Source organism: Salpingoeca rosetta (genome assembly GCF_000188695.1).
Source record: "Salpingoeca rosetta unplaced genomic scaffold supercont1.18, whole genome shotgun sequence".
Lineage (NCBI taxonomy): Eukaryota > Choanoflagellata > Craspedida > Salpingoecidae > Salpingoeca > Salpingoeca rosetta.
Window position 1 is genome coordinate 1,292,006 of NW_004754916.1, and position 20,293 is coordinate 1,312,298.

Sequence of the window (20,293 nt, forward strand, 5' to 3'; positions counted from 1 at the left end):
CTGCTGCTGTCACCACTACTGTTGGCGCTGTCGCCGCCCGCAGCAGCGATGCGGCCCATGACGGCAGCGACGGCGGCCGAGCCCGTGCTGCTGCCCATGAGCCGCCCCCTGTTCTGCAGCAGCACGGCCTCAAGCTGCTTCACGTGCTCCCGCGCCGCCTGCAGCTGCCTGCGAAGGCCCTCAACCTTCTCCTGCTGGTCCTGGATCACGGTGCGTGCCTGCCGCAGCGACGTCACATCGTGGCGGGCCGGTGTGCCAGTGGTCGCTGCTGCTGCTGCTGCTGTTGATGCTGCTGCTGCTGCTGCTGTTGATGCTGCTGACGTGGATGGTGTGACCGCCCTGCTGCTGTCGGGGTGCGCGCCTGGCACGGGTGATGCCCGCAACGACGTGGCCACGGACGGGGGCGGCGGCGCCGGCGATGCTGGGGCCGTGCTGCACGCAGAGCCGGGCGGCAGGTGCTTGCTGCGCTTCCCTTGGCTGAGGAACGCTATTTGGGCCTCGAGGGCCTTGTTGTTCTGCTGCAGCGCCTTGATGCGGCGCTTGAGCCGGTGCACCGTCTGCGGCGTGTGCTGCTGCTGCTGCTGCTGTTGTTGTTGTTGGTAGTGTGTGAGGCGCTGTTGCAGTGCTGCACACTGCGAGCAGCCCCTTGTCGACGGTTGCTGGTGTTGTTGGTGCGACCATTCACTCCAGATGGCGGTGTGGCTGCCACTCATGTTGGTGGGTGTGTCAGCTGAAGAGGGATCTTCGTCTCCAGCTCGCGAGGGCAGGGACAGCGGCACAAGTGCCCTTGGTGGTGATGGATGCAGTGATGTAGTCTCTGTGGTGGGAGAGGTACTGAGGGTGAGCGGCTTGAAGGAGGTGGGTGCCACATTGTTGGCTGCACCATTACTGGCTGTACCGTTGCTGGTAAACAACGAATCGTCCAAGGCGCCGAAGTCGATGTCATCAAAGCTGACGGACGTGGCATCTTGCTGCGCATCTTGTGCAGTGGCACCGCTGTCGTTGGTGCTGGTGTTGGTAATGCTGGTGCCGTTGGGATAACGTTGAAATGTGCCGCCTTGTTGCACGTTGGCACCTGTGTCTTTGGCATCACCATCATTGTCATCAGTGTCGTCGGCGGCGTTGTCGTTGTCGAGGGTTGTTGATGGCGGTGTGGGTGCGAGGAACTCGGCTTCGGCAGTTGGAGTAGATGCCGTGGAAGAGGAGGTTGAAGCCGTTGAGGAAGCCGAGGACGGCAGGGAGCCAGCAACGGCAGGCTTGGTGTTGGTGTTGGCGTTGGTGCTGGTGGTGGTGGTGGTGTTGGTGTTGGTGTTGGTGTTGGTGTTGGTGTTGGTGCTGGTGCTGGTGCTGGTGCTGGTGGTGCTAGTGCTGCTGCTACTGCTGGTGCGTCGGGAAAGTGGTCCGCCGCGTCCCGTTGCGGTGGTAGTGGAATCTGTTGGTCGAGTCAAGGGCACATTTGGAGAAGAGGATGTGGATGTTGCTGGGCTGGAGCTTGTGGATGCGTGCTGTTGCAAGTACTGCTTGTGCACAGCCACTGCAGCTACAACTGGTACTGTTGTCGCTGTTGATGACGGCGGAGGTGGTGTCGGATTGGTGGATGATGCACGCCTGAGCCATGGCGGCCTTGCCCTTGTCTGGCTGGCCATGACTGATGTGTGTGTGTGTGTGTGTGTGTGTGTGTGTGTGTGGAAGGTGTGATGCGGGCGAACGTGGTGTGTGTGCAAAAGTGGTGTGAATGAGAGTGAGAAGGAGTGGTGCGAGGTGATGTCAATGAAGGAGAAGGTCGTTCGGTCGGTCGCCTGGGGCTCGTGTGTGCTGTGTTCAGGAGCAGAGAAGCCTCGTTGCTGTGTTTCTTCCTCACCTGCTCGCGGCTGCGTTGCTTGTGACCTCTTGAGTCGTCTTGGTGGCGGTGGTTGTGTGTTGTGTGCGTGCGTGTGCGGCGATCGTTCGTCTTCCTCCTTGTGCTTGTGCTCACAATTTGCAAAACCCAACTTGTGGGCAATTTGCAAACGGGTACTGGTTCTCAATTGGAGGTTTACCATCATTTCGGAGCATCAGCAAGAAATCACAGATGTCAGCACTGTGCAGCTGCCAAAACAAGTTTGACGTGTTTATTCTTGTGAACCGCCCATTGTTGAATGTCTTCCTTGAAATTTCTGCGAGGCGGGCTTGCATCGGCGCACTGCCAGTGGCTGTGTGCTTTGTGTTTTTTCTTGTTCGCGCTCCTGCTGCTGCTTGTTGTTGTGTGTGCGCTCCCCATTCACGTTTGCTCCTGCCTGTCCTCCCAGCCAGCCAGCCGCGAGACAGCAAACTTGCAAAAAGCCACGCACAGCCAACCAACGCACAGCCAACGCACAGCCAACGCAACGCAAAGAAGGCGCTCACCGATCGACTGATTCACCGCAAACAAGCAAACAACAGCGCCATGCCGCCAAGGTTTTGATCGCTGCTCACATGTGTGTGGGTGTGTGTGTGTGTTGTTTTGATCGTTTGTGTTTTTGGTGTTGTGTGTTTTTGCTGGTGTTGTGTGCGCACGGCCTGCGTTGTGTTGGTGTTGTGTTGTGTCAACAGCTGAAGTGAAAGTGTGACATGAGACCTCACCCCAAAAACATGGCATCTCCCTCTGTTTGCAGACGCAGCCGCCGTCAGGCTGCCCGCGCGGCCGAGGATGCCAGCGGCAACGACAACAACGACGCCACAGCCACCGCAGCCGCTGAAGAGACAACCCAGCAAGAGCAGGACCAGCAGCCCGTGAAGCGATCCAAGCGCCAGTCGGCCCGTCGCAAGGCTGCGGAGGAAGCCGCCGCCAAGAAGAAGGCCGCCAAGGAAGAGGAGGAGGCCAGGCTGCAGAAGAAGCAGGCCCAACAGGCCGCCGTCAAGGCCAAGAAGGGCAAGAAGACAGCAGCCAGTGCAGCTGGCGCAGCGAAGAAGAAGGGCAGTCGTCGTGGCAAGCGCCGCAAGCAAGACGAAGAAGAAGATGATGATGACGACGGTGACGACGGTGACGATGACGATGAGCAGGAAGAGGAGGAGGAGGAAGCTGATGACGATGAGCAGGAAGAGGAGGAAGCGGCTGCAGTCGAGGATGAAGCTGGCACTGCCATGGAAGAGGCAGCAGACGCGCCTGACACTGCTGCAGCTGCGAAGACCACCGCCAGTGCAAGCGCCAATGCCAGCAAGGCTGCCAAGGCCCCCGCTGCGAAGCGAGCGCGGCGCACAAAGGCAGAAGCAGCCGAGGGCGGCAAGAAGAAAGTGACGCGCAAGAAGAAGGAGCCGGCAGCAGCAGCAGCGACGTCAGCTGGTAAGCCAAAGCGCATGACGAAGAAGCAGAAGCTGATGGCTGCGCTGGCGGAGAAGGCGGAGGCCATCGCCAACAGCGTGCAGGAGGTGGTTGAGGAGGACCTGGACATGTTTGTGCCGCCGCACGAGTTTGAGCTGTCCGTGCCCGAGGACAAGCCGCTGGTGTGCGCGCGCAGGGAGATGGAGGTGCAGTACGAGGAGCAGTTGAAGCGGGACCGGGCGGCGCAGGCTGCCAACAACCCCAACCCAGACATGAGCGGATCCTCTTCTGCCGCCGTGGCCAAGGTGCAGAGCAGCATCAGCAACAAGGACCTGCAGGCCGGCATTAACATGCTTTCGTCCTCTTCCCTCTTCCGCTCCTACGTTGACCTCGACGACACGCGCGTCGTACGCACTCGCGCACTGTCCAAGACGGTTGAGGAGAGCACACCCTCCTTTGGCAGCGGCGTCGTCTTCACCGGCCCAGACACCATCAAGTTTGATCCCAAAGCCGGACGCTCCTTTGGCGTGAGTAGCTGGCGGCTGTGCGTCTCTGTGTGTGTGTGTGTGTGTGTGTGCGCGCGTCTGTGTGTGTGGTCTTGTTTGTGTGTTCTTATGTTCTTGCGTGCATGTGTGTGTGTGTTTGTGTGTTCGCTTGGTTGGCTGTGTTGCTGTGTGCACGTGCGTTATTGTGCAAACGCTTTGCATTCTCCATCTTATTCGCTTTCTCCAACCTCGCCTTCTGCCCGCTTTTCTCACACAACACACCACGACACATACGCACAGGTGCAAGTTGCCGGTGCAACCGCCAAGCACGGGAGCGTGGCACGTTCCAAGCGCAAGATCACGGTATCTGCCACGGACGTGGACAAGGCGTTTGCCATGACCGAGGAAGAAGCTCTCTCCCACTTTGCCATTGGCTTTTGCGGCAACCACCACACCGTCGCCCCCAACACCCAGAGCACACACTTTGTCGTGCAGGGCAACTGGTGGCTGATCAAGGCTGGCGGTGTTGCGCAGGCCGCCGCAGTCTCCACTGATGCGTACGGCGACGACGAGGGGTTTGACGACACGCGCTACGCCGCCGGGGGTGCGCTGGTGTGCCCGGCGCTGTCGAAGCTCAAGGCGGGCGACTACGTGGAGGTGGCCGCGCAGCCGCACCCGAAGGAGAAGGGCGTGCAGCTGATCGTGCTGCGCATCAACGGCCAGGAGCAGACGCTCTACGACAAGAAGCCAGAGCCCGAGGCCAAGGCCAAGCCCGCGCTGTCACGCAAGGGCAGCAAGAAGCTGACCAAGCGCAAGAGCACGCGCCGCAGCCTCAACGCCACTGCCACTACCACCACCACTGCTGCTGCTGCTGCCGCAGCCGACAAGGAGGACAAGGATGAGGAGACCAAGCCCATTGCCGTGCCCACGACGCAGAAGCTGTATGGCGTGATTGTGGCGCCGCGCGACACGTCGCTCGCCCTGCACGTGCACGGCATGTCCGGGTACCACGAGTCGCAGGCCAGCCTGCAGCTGCTCAAGGAGCACTGGCAGCTGCTCCAGCAGTGGGGCGCGTGCGGGCCCGTTGTGGCGGGGCGCCTGGTCACCAAGACGGTGGCTGAGGAGGACCACCTCTTGTTGCGCTTCCTCATGGACAACGGCCGCAACTTCCTTCCGGGCCGCGCGCCGGACTGGAGCGCGGACTGCTTCAGCAACGCGGAGGAGTGGGCCATGATTGGAAACGACGCCAAGTCGCTGTTCCTGATTGGCCGCGCGCCGCAGTACGGCTGGGCAGACGTGCCGGACAACGACATTGCCGCGCGCACGGGCACGGGCAACGTGTCCTCGCACACGTACGCGCACCGCGTGGGCAAGGTTGGCGTGGCGCGCGGCGGCAAGGAGGGCGACTCTGCCTTTATCCAGGAGAGCAACCTGCGCGAGTACGAGTATCACCAGCCGTACGGATACGGGTTTGGCATGGCCATGCTCGCCGCCGCCCGCTCCCGCGACGTGTCGGACGACACGCTCAAGTACGTGCTGTCCGGCGCCTCGCACCAGTCCATCTCCACCAGCAACCTGGTGTACGCCGCGGCGGAGGCCGGCAACGTGCGCACGGTGCAGCAGGCGCTGCAGGCGCTGTCCAAGGACACGAGCAGCGGCATGACGGAGACGTACATGGTGGCGGCGGACAGCTCGCTGCCCATCAAGTCCACGCTGCAGGCGCGCTCGCTGCTGAAGAAGGGCGGCAGCATCTCCGCTGTGACGCCGCTGCACGTGGCCAGCGCATGCACCAGCGCCGCGCGCTTCAAGAAGCTGCTGCAGATCAACAGCCTCAACTACAGCGTGCACGACGACTACGCGCGCACGCTGCTGCACTTTGCCGCGGCCAACGAGGACGAGGGCGTGGCGGAGTTTCTGCTGTCGCTCGGGGAGAGCCCCGTGGTGACGGACAAGCAGCTGGCCACGCCGCTGCACCTGGCCGCCAAGCACGGCCGCCCCAAGACGGCGGTGCTGCTGCTGGAGGCCGCCCGCAAGCGCTTTGGCGCCCAGCTCACCGCGCTCACGGGCCAAGCGGAGCAGGGCGATGGTGGGGAAGGAGAAGAGGAGGAGGAGGAGACGCCTGCGATGAAGCGGAAGAAGGCGGCCATGCTGAAGAAGCTCAAGGTGGCCGGGCTGGCCAAGGACAAGCTGGGCCTGACGCCGCTGCACCACGCCGCGTACGAGGGCCACGTGGACGTGCTTCAGGCGCTGCACGAGTTTGACCCGGAGCTGGACATGGACCTGGGCGACCGCAACAAGCGCACGCCGCTCATGATCGCCGCCATGCAGGGCAACGTGGACGTGATGGAGGCCCTGGTGGAGATGGGGGCGCACGTCGAGGCGCAGGACAAGCGCAAGTACACGGCCCTGCACCACGCGTGCAAGAACGGGCAGTTTGACGCGGTGCAGATGCTGCTGCGGGCGGGCCACAACCCGGACGCCCGCGACTCGAGCGGCAACACCCCCGCACACTACGCCTCCGCCTACGACTGGGTGAAGGTCCTGCAGCTGCTCAAGCGCTACGGCGCAGACCTGTCCTCCGCCAACGACTGGAAGACGACGCCGCTGTCCATTGCGGTGGCCAAGTCGTGCATCACCTGCCTGCTGTACCTGCTGCAGCAGCCCGGGGTGGCCATTGACGCGCGCGACAACGAGGGCCGCACGCTGCTGCACCACGCCTGCAGCCAGGCCGGCCCAAGCAACCTGCGCATTGTGGAGCACCTGCTGAAGCAGGGCGCGGACGCGTGCGCGCAGGACCTGGCCGGGGTCACGCCGCTGCTGCTGGTGGTGCGGGCAAACGGCACCAAGCAGAAGGAGATGGTGGAGCTGCTGCTCAAGGGCGGCGCGCACCCGGACGCAGCGAGCAAGGACGGCAGCTCGCCGCTCTCCGTGGCGCTGGCCAACAGCCGGGCCAACCTGCTGGTGGCCATGCTCTCCAGCGGGCACTCCTTTGGCAAGGCGCAGGTGGAGGCATCGGCAGAGTCGTTCCTGCACAAGCTGGTCGGGCTGGCCAAGCAGCGCGACATTGCCGAGCTGTGGAACCTGGTGATGCAGCAGGACGACAGCGCGTCGGTGGCGGCGCTGCTGAACCACCGGCGCCACAGCAACGGGCGCACGCCGCTCATTGACCTCCTCCTCGCCGCAAACCAGCACCCGTCCAGCGCATCGCTGTTTGGCAACGCGGAGGCCACCAGCAACGCCAGCAGCATGAACTCCAGCAGCAGGTTTGGGTACAGGCGCAGGTACAACGCGTATGGCTCGCAGCCAAGCACGTCCACAGAGTCGACGGCTGCCAGCCTGCACAAGGTGGTGGAGCTGGTGGCGGCCGCGCTCAAGGCCGGGTGCGATCCCAACGTCCCCGTGCGCATGCTGTTCAAGGAGAAGACGGAGGGGGAGGGCGGAGAGCAGCAGGAGGTGGCGCACACCGTTGACAGCGACGACGACGACAACTACGATTCTGACATGTCCGCCTCTGACATGGACTCGGATGAGGACGAGGACAGCAACGACGACAACGACGACGCTGATAAGGGTGGAGCGCAGCAGCAGGTGGATGGCATGAACGGCACGAGCGGTGGCAGCAGCGGCAACGGCGTGGATGTCATTGCCCTCAACGACGACGACAACGAAGAGGAGCGTGGTGGCGACATGGACCAGACGGCCGACAAAGAGGATGGTGATGAGGATGGCGAGGAGGAGGATGACGAGGGTGAGGATGGGGATGGCCAGAAGAGCGGCAAGAAGCAGCACAAGAAGAAGAAGAAGAAGAAGAACATGGTGGTGCCGAGCCACGGGACGGAGCTGACGGTGGCTGCGGGCGACTATGCCAAGCACGCCAAGCGGCTTGGGGAGAGCGAGAAGAAGCCGTTTAAGATTGAGAAGGAGCTGGACAACGTGCTTGGCGGCTGCACGGCGCTGCACGTGGCGTGCCGCGTCAACAACCCGCAGCCGCTGGTGGACGTGCTGCTCGAGCACGGCGCGGACACCAACGCGCGGGACCGGCTGGGCCAGACGCCGCTCATGTACGCCGTTGTTGCGGGCATCCCGAGCGTGGTGGAGCGCATGCTGCTGCACGGCGCCGACCCGGCCATCGTCTCCGCCCGCAGCGGGCAGACGGCGCTGCACATGGCTGTGCACCAGTGCCTGCAGGCACAGGCGGCAGCGAAGAAGGCGCGCGCGGCTGTGCTGCAGCTGCTGCTCAAGCACAAGGCGGACACGGGCGCGATGAACAAGTTTGGTGACCTGGTGCTGTGCTCTGCGGTGAAGAGCACGCAGGACCGCACGGTTGCGGACGCGCTGCTCAAGGCCGGAGCGGACGCGTGCCAGCTTGACGGGCACGGCACCGCGGCCTTGCACTACGTGGCGCGCATGAACGACCTGGCGCTGCTGCAGCGGCTGCTGGAGGCTGGCGTTGACCCGGACCTGCGCTCGTCCAAGGGCAACACCCCGCTGCACGGCGTGATTATGGCGGATGGTGGGGACCGCTCCAAGGTGCTGGTGCAGATGCTGCTGGACAAGGGCGCAGATCCAAACGCACAGAACAACGACGGCGTCTTCCCGCTCTTCCGCGCCGTCACAAACTCGGCAACAAGGACATACCGCAACTTTGAGGTGCTGTGCTGTTGTGTGTGTGTGTGTGTGGTGTGTGTGCTGTTGTGTGTGTTTGCATGTGTGTTTGTGTGTGTGTGTGTGTGTGTGTGTGTGCGCGCGCGCGTTTGAGGGGATACACGCGGCACTCATCATCTCACATTACCCGTGCCAACGCTTAATATCTCCAACTGCGCCACCTCCGTAATTCCCTCCCCCCCCTTTCGCGTGCCTCCAACAAACAGATGGAGCAGCTGCTGATTGACCGAGGCGCCGACGTGCACGCGTGCACGGCACTTGGCCGCAACATCTTGCATGCCGCCGTCGTGACGGAAGACAAGCCCGAGCGGCTGGATAAGGCGCGCACCCCCGCCGACCCCATTGAGATTGTCTCGGACATCTGCTCCCTCGAGAGTAAGATGATGTTGATAGTGTGTGCGCGCGCGTGTGTGCGTGTGTGTTTGCTTGGGCTGATGTGTGTGTTGGTGTGTTTTGTGTGTGTTGTTTGTTGGTGTGTTTTGTGTGTGTGTGTGTTGGTGTGTCTTGTGTGTTGGTGTGTGTTGGTGTGTGTTGGTGTGTGTGTGTGTGCGTGTGTGTGTGTTCTTGTGTTTTGTGTGTGTTTTGCTTGTTAATGCATTTGCTTGGCTGTGTGTGTGTGCCTTGCCTTCTTTGTACTTCTCTGCCCCCACACGAACCTCACCGCCCCCCACCCATGCTCAAACTCCACCCCCCCCCCCCAAACCACCTTGCCGCCAGCGCTTGATCTTGATGTTGCTGACACGTACGGGCGCACGCCGCTGCACTACGCGTCGCTGTACGGTGCCATCCTCAGCGCCCGCTACCTCATCAAGCGTGGTGCAGACCCAAACAAGGTGTGCGTACGTGCGTGCATGTGTGTTTGTGTCTCTTTGGGGCAGCCAGAGGGGGTTTCTAAGTGACTTCAACATGCGCTCACGCACACACACACACACATGCATGCACACGCACGCACGCGCGCACACGCGCGCACATGCTTACACGTACACACACACACACACACACACACACACACACACACACACACACACACACACACACACACACACACACACACACACACACACACAAACGAACAAACGAACAAACGGCAGGAGGACCAAGACGGCAACACGGCGCTGCAGCTGGCGCTGATTGGGCACCAGGTCAACTACGCGGCGCTGCTGCTGGACCACGTGCGCGACCTGAAGCACGCCATTGTGTTCACCGTCCTGCAGCACGACAAGGAGAAGGACAAGCAGGTGGAGGTGGTGCGCACCACGTCCACGTTCCGCTTCCTCGCCTCACACCACTTCACGGGCCTGGCGTGCGTGTTCATTGACCACGGCGTGGATGTGCTGTCGGCCTTTGACGACTGCGTGTCTGTCGGCGAATACCAGATGGCCATGACGCTGCTGCGCAAGACGCCGTCCACCCGCGTCAAGGCCCTGCGCGACAGCGAGAACAACACGCTCGTCACGTTTGTGTGCAGGCACATCTCGCAGAACAAGCTGTTCCAGGACAAGTTCTGCGCGCTGATGATGCGCACGCTCACCAACGAGTACGCCTTCCGCAAGGACACGGTCAACGTGCGCGGCGAAACGCACCTGCACCAGGCCTGCTGGAGCGGCGCCTACCCTGCATTTGATGCTGTCGTGAGCGCCTGCGACGTCAAGGCCACGCGCAAGGACGGGTTTGATGCGCTCACGCTGGCGCTGATTGGGCACGCCAACGCCGCCCACCGCATGCGCATGGTGCGCATGCTCCTCAAGCGAGGCGCAGACCCAAACTACTACGACACGCTCCGCGCGTGCGTGCAGGACTCGGAGTGGCTCAAGGACGACGAGCGGGTGGCCAAGTTCATGGCCAAGCCGCTGCTGCTGGCCCTGCTGGAGCCATGCCTCGAGACCCTCAAGCACCACCCGCCGCCAAAGGCAACATCGACGCTGCTGTCTCCGCGCGGGCTGGGCCTGGGCCGCTCTCCCAATGGCAGCCGCATGGGCGGTGTTGCCAACGCGCAGCCACTCACCATCACGGGGGACAAGGCCATTGACGAGTGGCTGACAGACTCGTTCCCGCGCACGGGCACCGTGACGCCGCAGCAGGTGCGGGCAGGCACGGCCGCGCTGCTGCTGCGCTCTGGCCTGAGCTGGCACCACGCCACGAAGCAGGGCGCAACGCTGGCCGAACTGCTGGTGGTGCAGAACAGGAAGGACGCGCTGGAGCGGCTGCTTGCGCTCGGCGCCGTCGTGAACAACCCACTGGACCTCAACCACCGCCTGCCACACAAGGGCCAGACGGTGCTGGCCCGCTGCTTCACGCACCAGAGCAACGCGTTTGCCTTTGTCAACTGCGACGACATGCTCGACTTTTTGCTGGAGAAGGGTGCGGATGTGAACCAGCTGGACGATGACGGGTGTTCCCCGCTCTGGCACGCATACGCCATCGCCGACACCGCCACCATAGGTGCGTCTTGTCTGTGTGTGTGTGTGTGTTTGTTTGTGTTTGTGTTTGTGTTTGTGTTTGTGTTTGCGTGTGCGTGTGCGTGTGCGTGTGCGTGTGCGTGTGCGTGCGTGTGTGTGTGTGTGTGTGTGTGTGTGTGTGTGTGTGTGTGTGTGTGTGTGTGTGTGTGTGTGTGTGTGTGTGAGGGAGGGAGGCGGGGGCGGGTACATCTCTGTGTATGCGCGCGCAAACCCACACACACACACACACGCTCACACGCTCACACTCACCTGTACTTCCCTTGCTCCATGTTGCTTGACCAGCCCGCATGGAGAGCAAGCTGCATGCAACACTGACGCCTGCGCAGAAGCCGCCGCGCCCGGCACACGAGCGCTTCACCACCATCGACATTCCAGGCATTGACGTGCAGCCACAGACGGATGCAACGGTGGGTTGTGCGGCGGTAGTCGTGGTGGGGTGGTGCTGGGCGTCTCAACTTGAGTCTATGATGCACATTGCACCATGCATGCCTTTTGGTTTCTCATCATCACGCACTTGTGCGCCAATGCACACACACATACACATGCACACACACATGCGCACACACACATGAACGTGCGTACGTGACAGGCTGGTCTGCACGACATTGAGGAGCTGCTTGAGAAGAAGAAGCAGGAGGAAGGCAAGCCACCGGGCCCGCTGGTGGACGAGGCGACAAAGCTGACCAAGGTGGCGCGCGTGGTCAAGATGGACGACTGCGACGACTACTATGACCTCACCATGACCATCACTGACGTCTCCTACGGATACTGGGGCCGCCACGACTTCTGTGCGTTGGTTGTGTGTATATGTGTGTTTGTGTGTGTGTGTGTGTGTGAGTGTGTGTGCTTGTGTAAATGAGTGTGTGTGTATGTGACTTGTGTTTCTGGCACCCCCACCTCTTCCCCTTCCTGACGCTCCACTCTCTCCCCCCCCCCCCCCATTTTGAATCTTGCAGACCGCATGCAAGTGCTGCACAACTTTGTGCACGACATGTACGTGTTGTCGACGCGCTGGGGCCGTGTTGGCGAGGAAGGCATGCACCAGGTCACCCCGTACCCGACAAAGGAGGCTGCAATCGCAGAGTTCTGCAAGGTGTGTGTTTGCGATGACCCATCCACCTCTCCCGATCCCTCGTCAAAACACACACACACACACAACACACACACACACACAACACACACAACACAACACACACACACACACACACGCACGTTCGCAGATCTTCAAGAGCAAGTCCGCGAACCTGTGGGAGAACCGGCACGGCTTTGAGCCCAAGCCGGGCAAGTACCGGCTGCAGAAGCACGACCACGCCACCATTGCCCGCCGCCAGGAGATGGCCATGCAGGTCATTAAGTTTGAGAAGGTGCCCTCCTCAGACAGGCTCCCTCCCAGGTTGGTACTTTGCTACTTTGCTCTGTGTGTGTGTGTGTGTGTGTGTGTGTGTGTGTGTGTGTGTGTGTGTGTTGTCTGATAGCTGCCGCAACATCGTCCTCCCCCCCCCCACCGTGACAACTCCATCTCACTCTCCTCCCCACCTCCTCCTCCCCACCTCCCCTGCAGCGTGGATGTGTTCGTGCGCACGACGGCGGACGTGAAGACGCTGCAGCGGGCGATTGTGACCGACTGCGATTTTGACCTTGCCTTTGGCGGCGCGCCGGCCGGGGCAATGGAGAAGGCTGTCGGGCTCATCAAGCAGTTGAAGGACCTGACGAAGAAGCTCGAGGGCATGTCGTGGGGCGACGAGGGCCGCGATGCGCTCAACACACAGGTGCAACAGCTGACAAACGAGTTCTACCAGACCATCCCCATCAACGCCGTCAAGCACCGCGTGCAGCAGCTCAAGCACAAGAAGGTGCTTGAGATTGAGGAGAAGCTCAACACCATCTCGGTGGAGAACGTAACGGCCAACCTCCTGCTCGGCGCATACCACCGCCACCATGCCATGAGCCTCAACCCCTTTGAGTACGTATACCTGGCCACGGGCGCGCGCCTGGCTGCCGTCCCTGCAGACTCGTCCACGTACAAGGCCATCCGCATGTTCATGAACACGACGCGGGAGCACTCGAGCGCCGGCGGCGTGGGCATTGCGCAGGTGTTTGAGATCTCCAAACCGGACGAAGACGCCGCCTTCAAGAACAAGTTTGGCTCCGACCCCACACGCACCTTGCTCTGGCACGGCACCAAGAACCAGAACGTCCTCGGCATCCTCTCCCAAGGTGTGTGTATGTGTGCGTGTGTGCTAATGAGTGCGTGCGTGTGTGTGTGTGCGCTCGCGTGTGTGCGCGCGTATGAGAGACAGATTGTGTACTCGCGTGATTGTATGTTTGTGTGTGATTCCTTTGTCGTTGTACGAATTCTTATTCAGGATGTTTGCATGTGGTTTTGCCTCTGTTTCTCCCTCCATCCCCTGCCCCTACGCCCCAACCACACACACACGCACACACATCACATGCGCGCGTGCCAGGTCTGCGGTGCGCGCCACCGAGTGCGCAGGTGACTGGATACATGTTTGGCAAGGGCGTGTACTTTGCAGACTGCTTCTCCAAGAGCTACAACTACACCATGAACTATGGGGAGGGATCCGAGCTCGCCCGCCACCACTGCTGCATGTTCCTGGCCGAGGTGGGCATGGGCGTGTTGTTGTTGTTGTTCTCGTTCTTGTTGTTGTTGTTGTTGTTGTTGTTGTTGTTGTTGTTGTTGTTGTTGTTGTTGTTGTTGTTGTTGTTGTTGTTGTTGTTCTTGTTTTGGCATGTCGGTGTCTCTTGCCGTCGTTGTTGGAGCGTTTGTGATGATGTGGTTGGTCGAATCTACATCACCTTCATCCACTCTCATCACACACACACACACACACACACACACTGTCAGGTTGTGCTTGGCAACCCCGAGCGGCGGACAGAGGCCAAGTCTGAGCCGCCGGCTGCTGGATACGACAGCATCCACGGTCTCGGCAGCAGCGTCCCGTCCCGCGTACGCTCCTGCTCCTGCGCTCTGCTTTTGTGCGTGTGTGTCGTGTGCGCGCGCGCGTGTGTGTGTGTTTGCACAGCTGCACCTCACCTTCTGCAAACACGCACCTGCATGTGCGGATGTATTCAGTCGATGGTTGGACTTGAGGACGATGTTCGCATTCCTCTCGGTCCTCTCAAGGAAGCCCCCATCGCCGGCTCACACCTCGCGTAAGGATTGTGTGTTTGTGTGTGTGTGTGTGTGTGTGTGTGTGTGTGTGTGTGTGTGTGTGTGTGTGTGATGCGAGCACTGACGATGTTGCGTGTCACATCCGCCGATTTCCACCTGCAATCACACCCTCACACCTGCAATCACACCCTCACGTCCCGCCCTCCACTCCCCCCCCCAACGTCTTGCTTTCCCCTTCAGGTACAATGAGTTTATCCTGTACGATTCCGCGCGCATCCGCCTGCGGTACATGGTGCTGCTGCGCGACATGGACTGGCTCAAGCAGCGGCGCAAGCGCTGGCTGGTGGCCAACAAGGTCATCCCCACCATCACGGACCCGGACCCGGAGCCCAACGCCGTGCTGGAGGGCGACGACATGTGGAAGTACTATCCGGAGCAGACCACCGTCTGAGATGGGTGGTCCACGCAGCCAGCCCATCGTGCGCATGCCAGCACGACCCCCCCCCTCCCCGCTCATGCTCGTGCACCGTGTTGTGTGTTGTGTTGTGTGTTGAGTGTTGTCTCGTCGCTCTCTTCCTCCGGCCACCTCTCGCTGTGTTGTTGTTTTTGTTCTTGCGAGCTTGTTTTCGTGCTTGCTTACCCATCCCACTGTGCATTCCATCTCATAGACTGCACTTTGGTTGGACGGCACCACTTGCTTGTTGCTTGTCATTGTTCTTGTTCCCCTGCCTGTGTTCTTCTTGTCTCTTCCTTGCTTCCTTTTTACGACTTGCTTCTCTGCGTTGCTTCCCTACTTGCTTGCTTTCCTTGTTCGTTTCCGTTTGGCTGAACCACACCCCTGTGTTACCCCGCCTGCGTGCTTACCTGTCTGCACCCTTACAAGCGCTGTTCAAACGTGTGACGGAGGCAGGGGGAGGGGGAGCGGGGCAAGACAGACAGAGACAGAGACAGACAAACAGACAGACAGAGAGGGAGCTCCACAACCACATCCACAATCGTCACGCCTGCCAACAAATCCTGACGTCATCCCCAACCCCCAATCGCATTCCACACACACACACATCCACAATAACTTGTGGGGTGCTTGTGTTCATTGACGTGACAACCTCGAAGAGAGAGAGAGGCAGCGAAGCAAGGACGGACGGGTAGTAGGGGAGCAGGATGGCAATGACGCTCGAGGATGTTGGCGATGGAGCGGGTCCTGATCGCGGCAGTGGCGGCAATGGTCGGACACGGCGGCGCTACTCCCCAGGCAGCAGCCCGGTGCGTTGTGCCGTGTTGGGCCTGGATCGCAGCAGCGATCGCATTGTCTGTTTTGTATTGTGTGCGTGCGTGCGTGCGTGCGTGCGTGCGTGCGTGCGTGCGTGTGTGTGTGTGTTTGTCAATGTGTGTGTGTGTGTGTGTTTGTCAATGTGTGTGTGTGTGTGTGCGTGTGACACAGCTCTCGCTCTTGTTGAATGCATGCGCCCGCTGCTGTTTCACTTCTTTGAGTGCGATCGCGCTGTCTGCTGCAACTGCCCGCAAGTGAGCAAACAAACAAGCACAGTGGCCTTCAACTCCACCTCTCACTTCACGTCTCACCTCACGCATCCACCTCACGCATCCACGCCACGTCTTCCCCCTCTCTCCCAAATTCACATCCCCTCTAGCGCACGCCGAGGAGAACAATCAACTTCCAGTCTGTGCAAGTCTCGCCGCCAGGATCAACGCTGGTGACAGAGTCGGTGGTCGACGACGCAGACCACGACGGCCGGGCCAGCCGAGACCATGGAGACAGTCACCGCCCTAATCGCCGACGAACCACACACCGCAACCACAGCAGTGACGACGAGAGCGACACAGACAGCGACACCAGCATTGACCGACCGCCAAGCACGCACCTGCCAATGTCGCCAAGCCGAGCGCGAACACCCGTGCAGGCGCTCAAGCCGATCGGTTCGCTGATGACACCGCTCAACCCCACCAGCGACACAACCACGTCTGCTGCACCTTCGACTATTCGGTCGCCTGCGTCCAGAACAAGCACAAAGCAGCGCGCTGCCTTCTCCTCTTCCTCCTCCTCCTCTTCCTCTACTGCTAAGGTCACGCGCATCAGCGACACCGTGCTGGGAAACAACCTGATGGAGTTTGATATGGAGGGTGGGCAGCGCAGACAGCAGCCGGCCCAGCCCGCGTGCATCGCCGAATGCAAACCCTGGCACGCGCTTGTGGCGTTCCTGCTGCTGCTGCTTGCCGTGTGCGGCACCGTCGTCCCCGTCATGCTGTATTCGAGCGGCGGCAGCGACGGCGGATCAGGTGGCGACAGCAGCGGCAGCAGCGGCGGGTCAAACACCCCCTCGCCACCGCCACCATCCCCTCCCATGTTCGCCACCAACCTCACCTGGAGCACAGCCATTGCCTTTGCCGTCGAGCTTCGCCCTGCATCGGCCAACACCACCGCCGCCTCCATCGTCCTGCCAGCAAGTGCGGGCAGCGCAGCCATCGTCGTGGGCTCCACCACAGGCGTGATCGGCGCTGGCGCCGGTCCAAGTGCGGGGGGCAGCGACGCGTTTGCGTGCCGCATATCCACAGGCAGTGGTGCTGTGCAGTGGTGCGTGCAGTTTGGGTCAGCAGGCGACGATGACGCGCGTGCAGTCGCAGCAACCGCGGACGGGTTGCTCGTCTATGTTGGGGGCGTTGCCGGTGGCAGCATGCTCGGCAAGGCAGGCTCGGGCGAGGCAGACCTCTTTGTCGTGTGCCTGCAGGGAAGCGACGGCGCCGTCAGCTGGACACGCCTCATCGGCACATCGCGCGCTGATGCGTTTGGCGGACTCGTGCTGGACCGCGATGGCGACGTGTTCATCACAGGCCACCTCTCCTCCACCCAGGGCTCGCCCACCAGCACGACCACGGACGAGCTGTATGTGGCGCGGCTGGCGGGTGGCACGGGCATGGTGCAGTGGCAAACACGCATCGGGTCGTCCGGCGACACGCACGGCCGGGCTATTGCCGTGGACGCGAGCAGTGGCAACATCTACATCACGGGCGACACAACAGCGGTCACAGCATTCAACGACGACGATGGCTCTACGTCGCTCACGGATGCGTTTGTTGTCTGTCTCAAGGGCTTTGACGGTTCTGTTGTGTGGCGACGGCAAATCGACACGGGGGACCAGGACATTGGGCACGCGGTTGCTGTTGGGGAGCAAGGCCTGCTCTACGTGACAGGGGAGACAGCCGGTGTGGCAGCGGCAGCGGAAGATGCCACGGCGCAAACAGATGTGTTGGTGCTGTGTCTGAGAACAACAGACGGGCGCGTGCTATGGACAACGCAGCTTGGCTCATCTTCTGGCCGCGATGTGGGTTATTCCGCCGCCGTTGACGGGAATGGTCTGGTGTACATTGGTGGGAGAGCTGGTGGCGATGTAACGCGCGTGGTTGATTCATCCACCCTCGATGATGGTGATGATGATGATGGTGGTGGTGGTGGTGGTGGTGGTGGTGATGCTACAGGTGGGAGTGGTGATGTTGCGAGCAATGGCGGTCATGGTTTCGTGGCGCGCGTGAGTGGTGACAGTGGGCAGTTTCTCGGGAGCAAGAAGGTGCTGGAGGCACACGGCAGCAGTGCTGCCTATGGCGTTGCTGTGAGCAGTGATGGGTTCTTGTTTGTTGTCGGCCAGGCCGACACCACATCATCATCCTCAACAGCTGCATTCATGCTTTCCCTACAACAGACGTAATATGCGTGCGCGTGTGTATGTGTGTGTGTGTGTGTGTGTGTGTGTGTGTGTGTGTGTGTGTGTGTGTGTGTGTGTGCGAGCGCGCGCGCGCCACAGACATGGCCTCCTGTCAATGCCGGGTCATTACAAGTATACGGTTGTTTTCATGAGGAGTGGCAGATGTCATCTGGTTGATTAAACCTCCATGACAGCCTCAAAAACGAAAAGGCCAGATACGAGACAGGAGCATGGAGCACAAGCAGATTGACATACAATCGGGCAGAGGTACAAACACCACATCAACACAGCAAGGGGCGTGATAGCTGAAGGCAGGCGGACACGCAAACGAACAGCAAGCAACGGACAGGTGTATGTAAAGAGGTACAAAGAAGTGGAACAAAACAGACGGGGCAGGCAGGCGCAAGCAGGGATTGGGTGGCAGATGGCTTCACTTGTTCGGATCAGTTGAAGCGCCAGTTCAAACAACGAGACGACATGAACAGTTCACAGGTGCTGGCGGTAGTGGCCGTATGCAAGGGCAGCGCCAGACACCAGACACAGCAGCAGCACGGCAGTGGTTCTGTTGCTGGTGGCCAGGGCATCGCGTGTGCTCTGCAGTTGCTGAGTGGTCTGGCGCAGCTGCCCTTCAAGCGCTGTGATCTCCTCCTCCTTCTGCTTCAGCAGTGGAGCGTTGTAGGTGTTCGTGGTGATCACGACTTTGACACGTGTGCATGTGTGCGTGTGCGTGCGTGTGTGTGTGTGTGTGTGTGTGTGTGTGTGTGTGTGTGTGTGTGTGTGTGTGTGTGTGTGTGTGTGTGTGTGTGTGTGTGTGTGTGTGTGCGTGCGTGTGTGCGTGTGCGTGCTTGCTTTGCATCGGACAAAGAGGTACATAGGTACATGGTCATCCAGGCGCACGTTATCACCGCCATACGTGATGGTGATGCTGCGGCGCGGATCAATAGCACGCGCGAGAGCGGCAGCGCCCGTCTCCCCAATCTCATTCCACCCGAGACTGCAATCGTCGATGCGGTGCATTGCGTTGATGAGGAGAGGCATCAAGGAGAATGTGGTGCATTGCATTGATGAGTTCGTTGTGAGGAGGCGTGAAAGAGAAACGGTCCTCAATTGAGTCGTGCGCATTCCATCTACAACACGAACAATCATCCCAATGCATACTGTGGTTCATCTGTCGACGCGCGCGCGCACGTGTGTGTGTGTGCGTGCGTGCGTGTGTGTGTGTGTGTAGCGGGTGGCCGTTGTACTCATATCCTTCTACTCACTCGAGATTGAGGAGGGTGGTGTTGCTCTTGAGCGCTTCAGCAATGGCGATGGCGCCATCGGGCCCAAGATGGTTCCGTGACAGGCTGCATGAGTACATTCACAGGTCGGGCGGTGTCAGCGTGTGGGCGGTAGAACCACCAGGCACGTGAGATGACAGAGACGTTGAAACAGGTATTGACAAAGTGATTTAGGCAGCTGTGGTCCAGCAGACACACACACACACACACATCAAAGGAAATACCTGAGGCGGGTGAGAGAGGTGTTCTTGAGAAGGGACTTGGCAATGGCCTTCACGCCGTCTGTGCCGATGTTGTTGTTGTACAGGCTGCTCAAGACCACAGAAACACAGGGGGTTGGTGAGGTGAGTGACAATCAGGGCTTCATTGTGAGCGGAGGGGATCCTGGGAGGGGCGCGCGTGGCATGACAAAGTCGAATGACATGAAATGATGCCATCAGGGATCGACTGCAACGATGCCATCCATGCCAGAACACTTACAACAAGGTGTGCAGCATTGTGTTGGACTCGAGCGCCGTTGCAATGGCGGCACAGCCATCAGGCCCAAGGTGGTTGTCACTCAAGCTGCAAAGAGGAGGTGTGGGTTTGCTTGAGTTTGGTCAAGGAATCAAAACAGAGCACGAGAGCAAAGGAACAAACAGGCTGGTGGGCTGCTATCGCAGCACAGGTAGTAAACACAGACATAGAACACACAGAGCACACGCACGCACACACACACACACACACAGAGAGAGAGAGAGAGAGAGAGAGAGCACAAGTACTACACACACACATACACACACATACACACACACACACACACAAAAAGCACAAGTTTGCGGAACCTGAGCTCGTGCAAAGTGTTGTTTCGCTTGAGTGCCTCTGCGATGGCACGGCCGCCAGCAGCCCGCAGATTGTTCCAGCCAAGGCTGGTGCGAATGCAAAGGAGGAAGAAAGGGAATATATGAGGTGATGCAAGTGTCCTCGTCTCGTACCGTTCCAGCAACACCATCAATCGTGCATAGAGATGGACCTACTTGAGCTTGAGCATGTTGGTGTTCTTCTTGAGAGCCTCTGCAATCACGCGAGCGCCAATCTCTTCCAGGTTGTGCCAGCTCAAACTGTGTGTGTGTGTGAAGGGGAGTTGTGTGTGAGTGTGGGAGGGGGGATGCGTTTGGAGGGATTAACACACAGAGAGAGAGAGAGAGAGAGAGAGAGAGAGAGAGAGAGAGTGTGTGTGTGTGTGTGTGTGTGTGTGTGTGTGTGTGTGTGTGTGTGTGTGTGTGTGTGTGTGTG

At 60.3% G+C, this 20,293-nt stretch overlaps 4 protein-coding genes across 4 annotated transcripts in view; 2 read left to right on the forward strand and 2 right to left on the reverse strand.

Annotated features, from left to right (window-relative positions):
* The window catches only part of PTSG_06687 (uncharacterized protein), a gene marked incomplete at its 3' end in the record, with an annotated part of 5,656 nt that extends 3,658 nt beyond the window's left edge, over positions 1–1,998 (reverse strand). Inside the window, exons 1-2 of the mRNA XM_004992020.1 lie at positions 1,862–1,998; positions 1–1,648 (exon numbers count right to left, since the gene is read on the reverse strand). The exon at positions 1–1,648 is cut by the window's left edge and continues 3,658 nt beyond it. Of these exons, the coding sequence (XP_004992077.1) occupies positions 1–1,646 (1,646 nt within the window). The 5' untranslated portion in view covers positions 1,647–1,648; positions 1,862–1,998. The remainder of the gene's footprint in view (positions 1,649–1,861) is intronic.
* Positions 1,999–2,220: 222 nt separating this feature from the next.
* PTSG_06688 (uncharacterized protein) lies at positions 2,221–14,920 on the forward strand. Its single transcript, XM_004992021.1, has 15 exons — positions 2,221–2,436; positions 2,634–3,807; positions 4,066–8,415; positions 8,637–8,805; positions 9,148–9,263; positions 9,522–10,872; positions 11,172–11,296; positions 11,479–11,677; positions 11,846–11,982; positions 12,110–12,282; positions 12,451–13,106; positions 13,355–13,512; positions 13,756–13,857; positions 13,984–14,063; positions 14,263–14,920. Exons 1-15 carry the CDS (start codon positions 2,426–2,428, stop codon positions 14,471–14,473), a joined length of 9,012 nt encoding a protein of 3,003 aa, XP_004992078.1. The 5' UTR covers positions 2,221–2,425; the 3' UTR covers positions 14,474–14,920.
* A 158-nt stretch (positions 14,921–15,078) lies between these two features.
* Positions 15,079–17,925, forward strand: PTSG_06689 (uncharacterized protein). The gene is made up of 2 exons (XM_004992022.1): positions 15,079–15,285; positions 15,672–17,925. The coding sequence occupies exons 1-2, from the start codon at positions 15,184–15,186 to the stop codon at positions 17,739–17,741; spliced, it is 2,172 nt and encodes a 723-aa protein (XP_004992079.1). The 5' UTR covers positions 15,079–15,183; the 3' UTR covers positions 17,742–17,925.
* Positions 17,865–20,293, reverse strand: part of PTSG_12468 (uncharacterized protein) — a 3,223-nt gene continuing 794 nt past the window's right edge. Inside the window, exons 2-8 of the mRNA XM_004992023.1 lie at positions 20,035–20,118; positions 19,843–19,926; positions 19,499–19,582; positions 19,243–19,326; positions 19,001–19,084; positions 18,636–18,732; positions 17,865–18,392 (exon numbers count right to left, since the gene is read on the reverse strand). Coding sequence (XP_004992080.1) covers positions 18,225–18,392; positions 18,636–18,732; positions 19,001–19,084; positions 19,243–19,326; positions 19,499–19,582; positions 19,843–19,926; positions 20,035–20,118 — 685 coding nt within the window. The 3' untranslated portion in view covers positions 17,865–18,224. The remainder of the gene's footprint in view (positions 18,393–18,635; positions 18,733–19,000; positions 19,085–19,242; positions 19,327–19,498; positions 19,583–19,842; positions 19,927–20,034; positions 20,119–20,293) is intronic.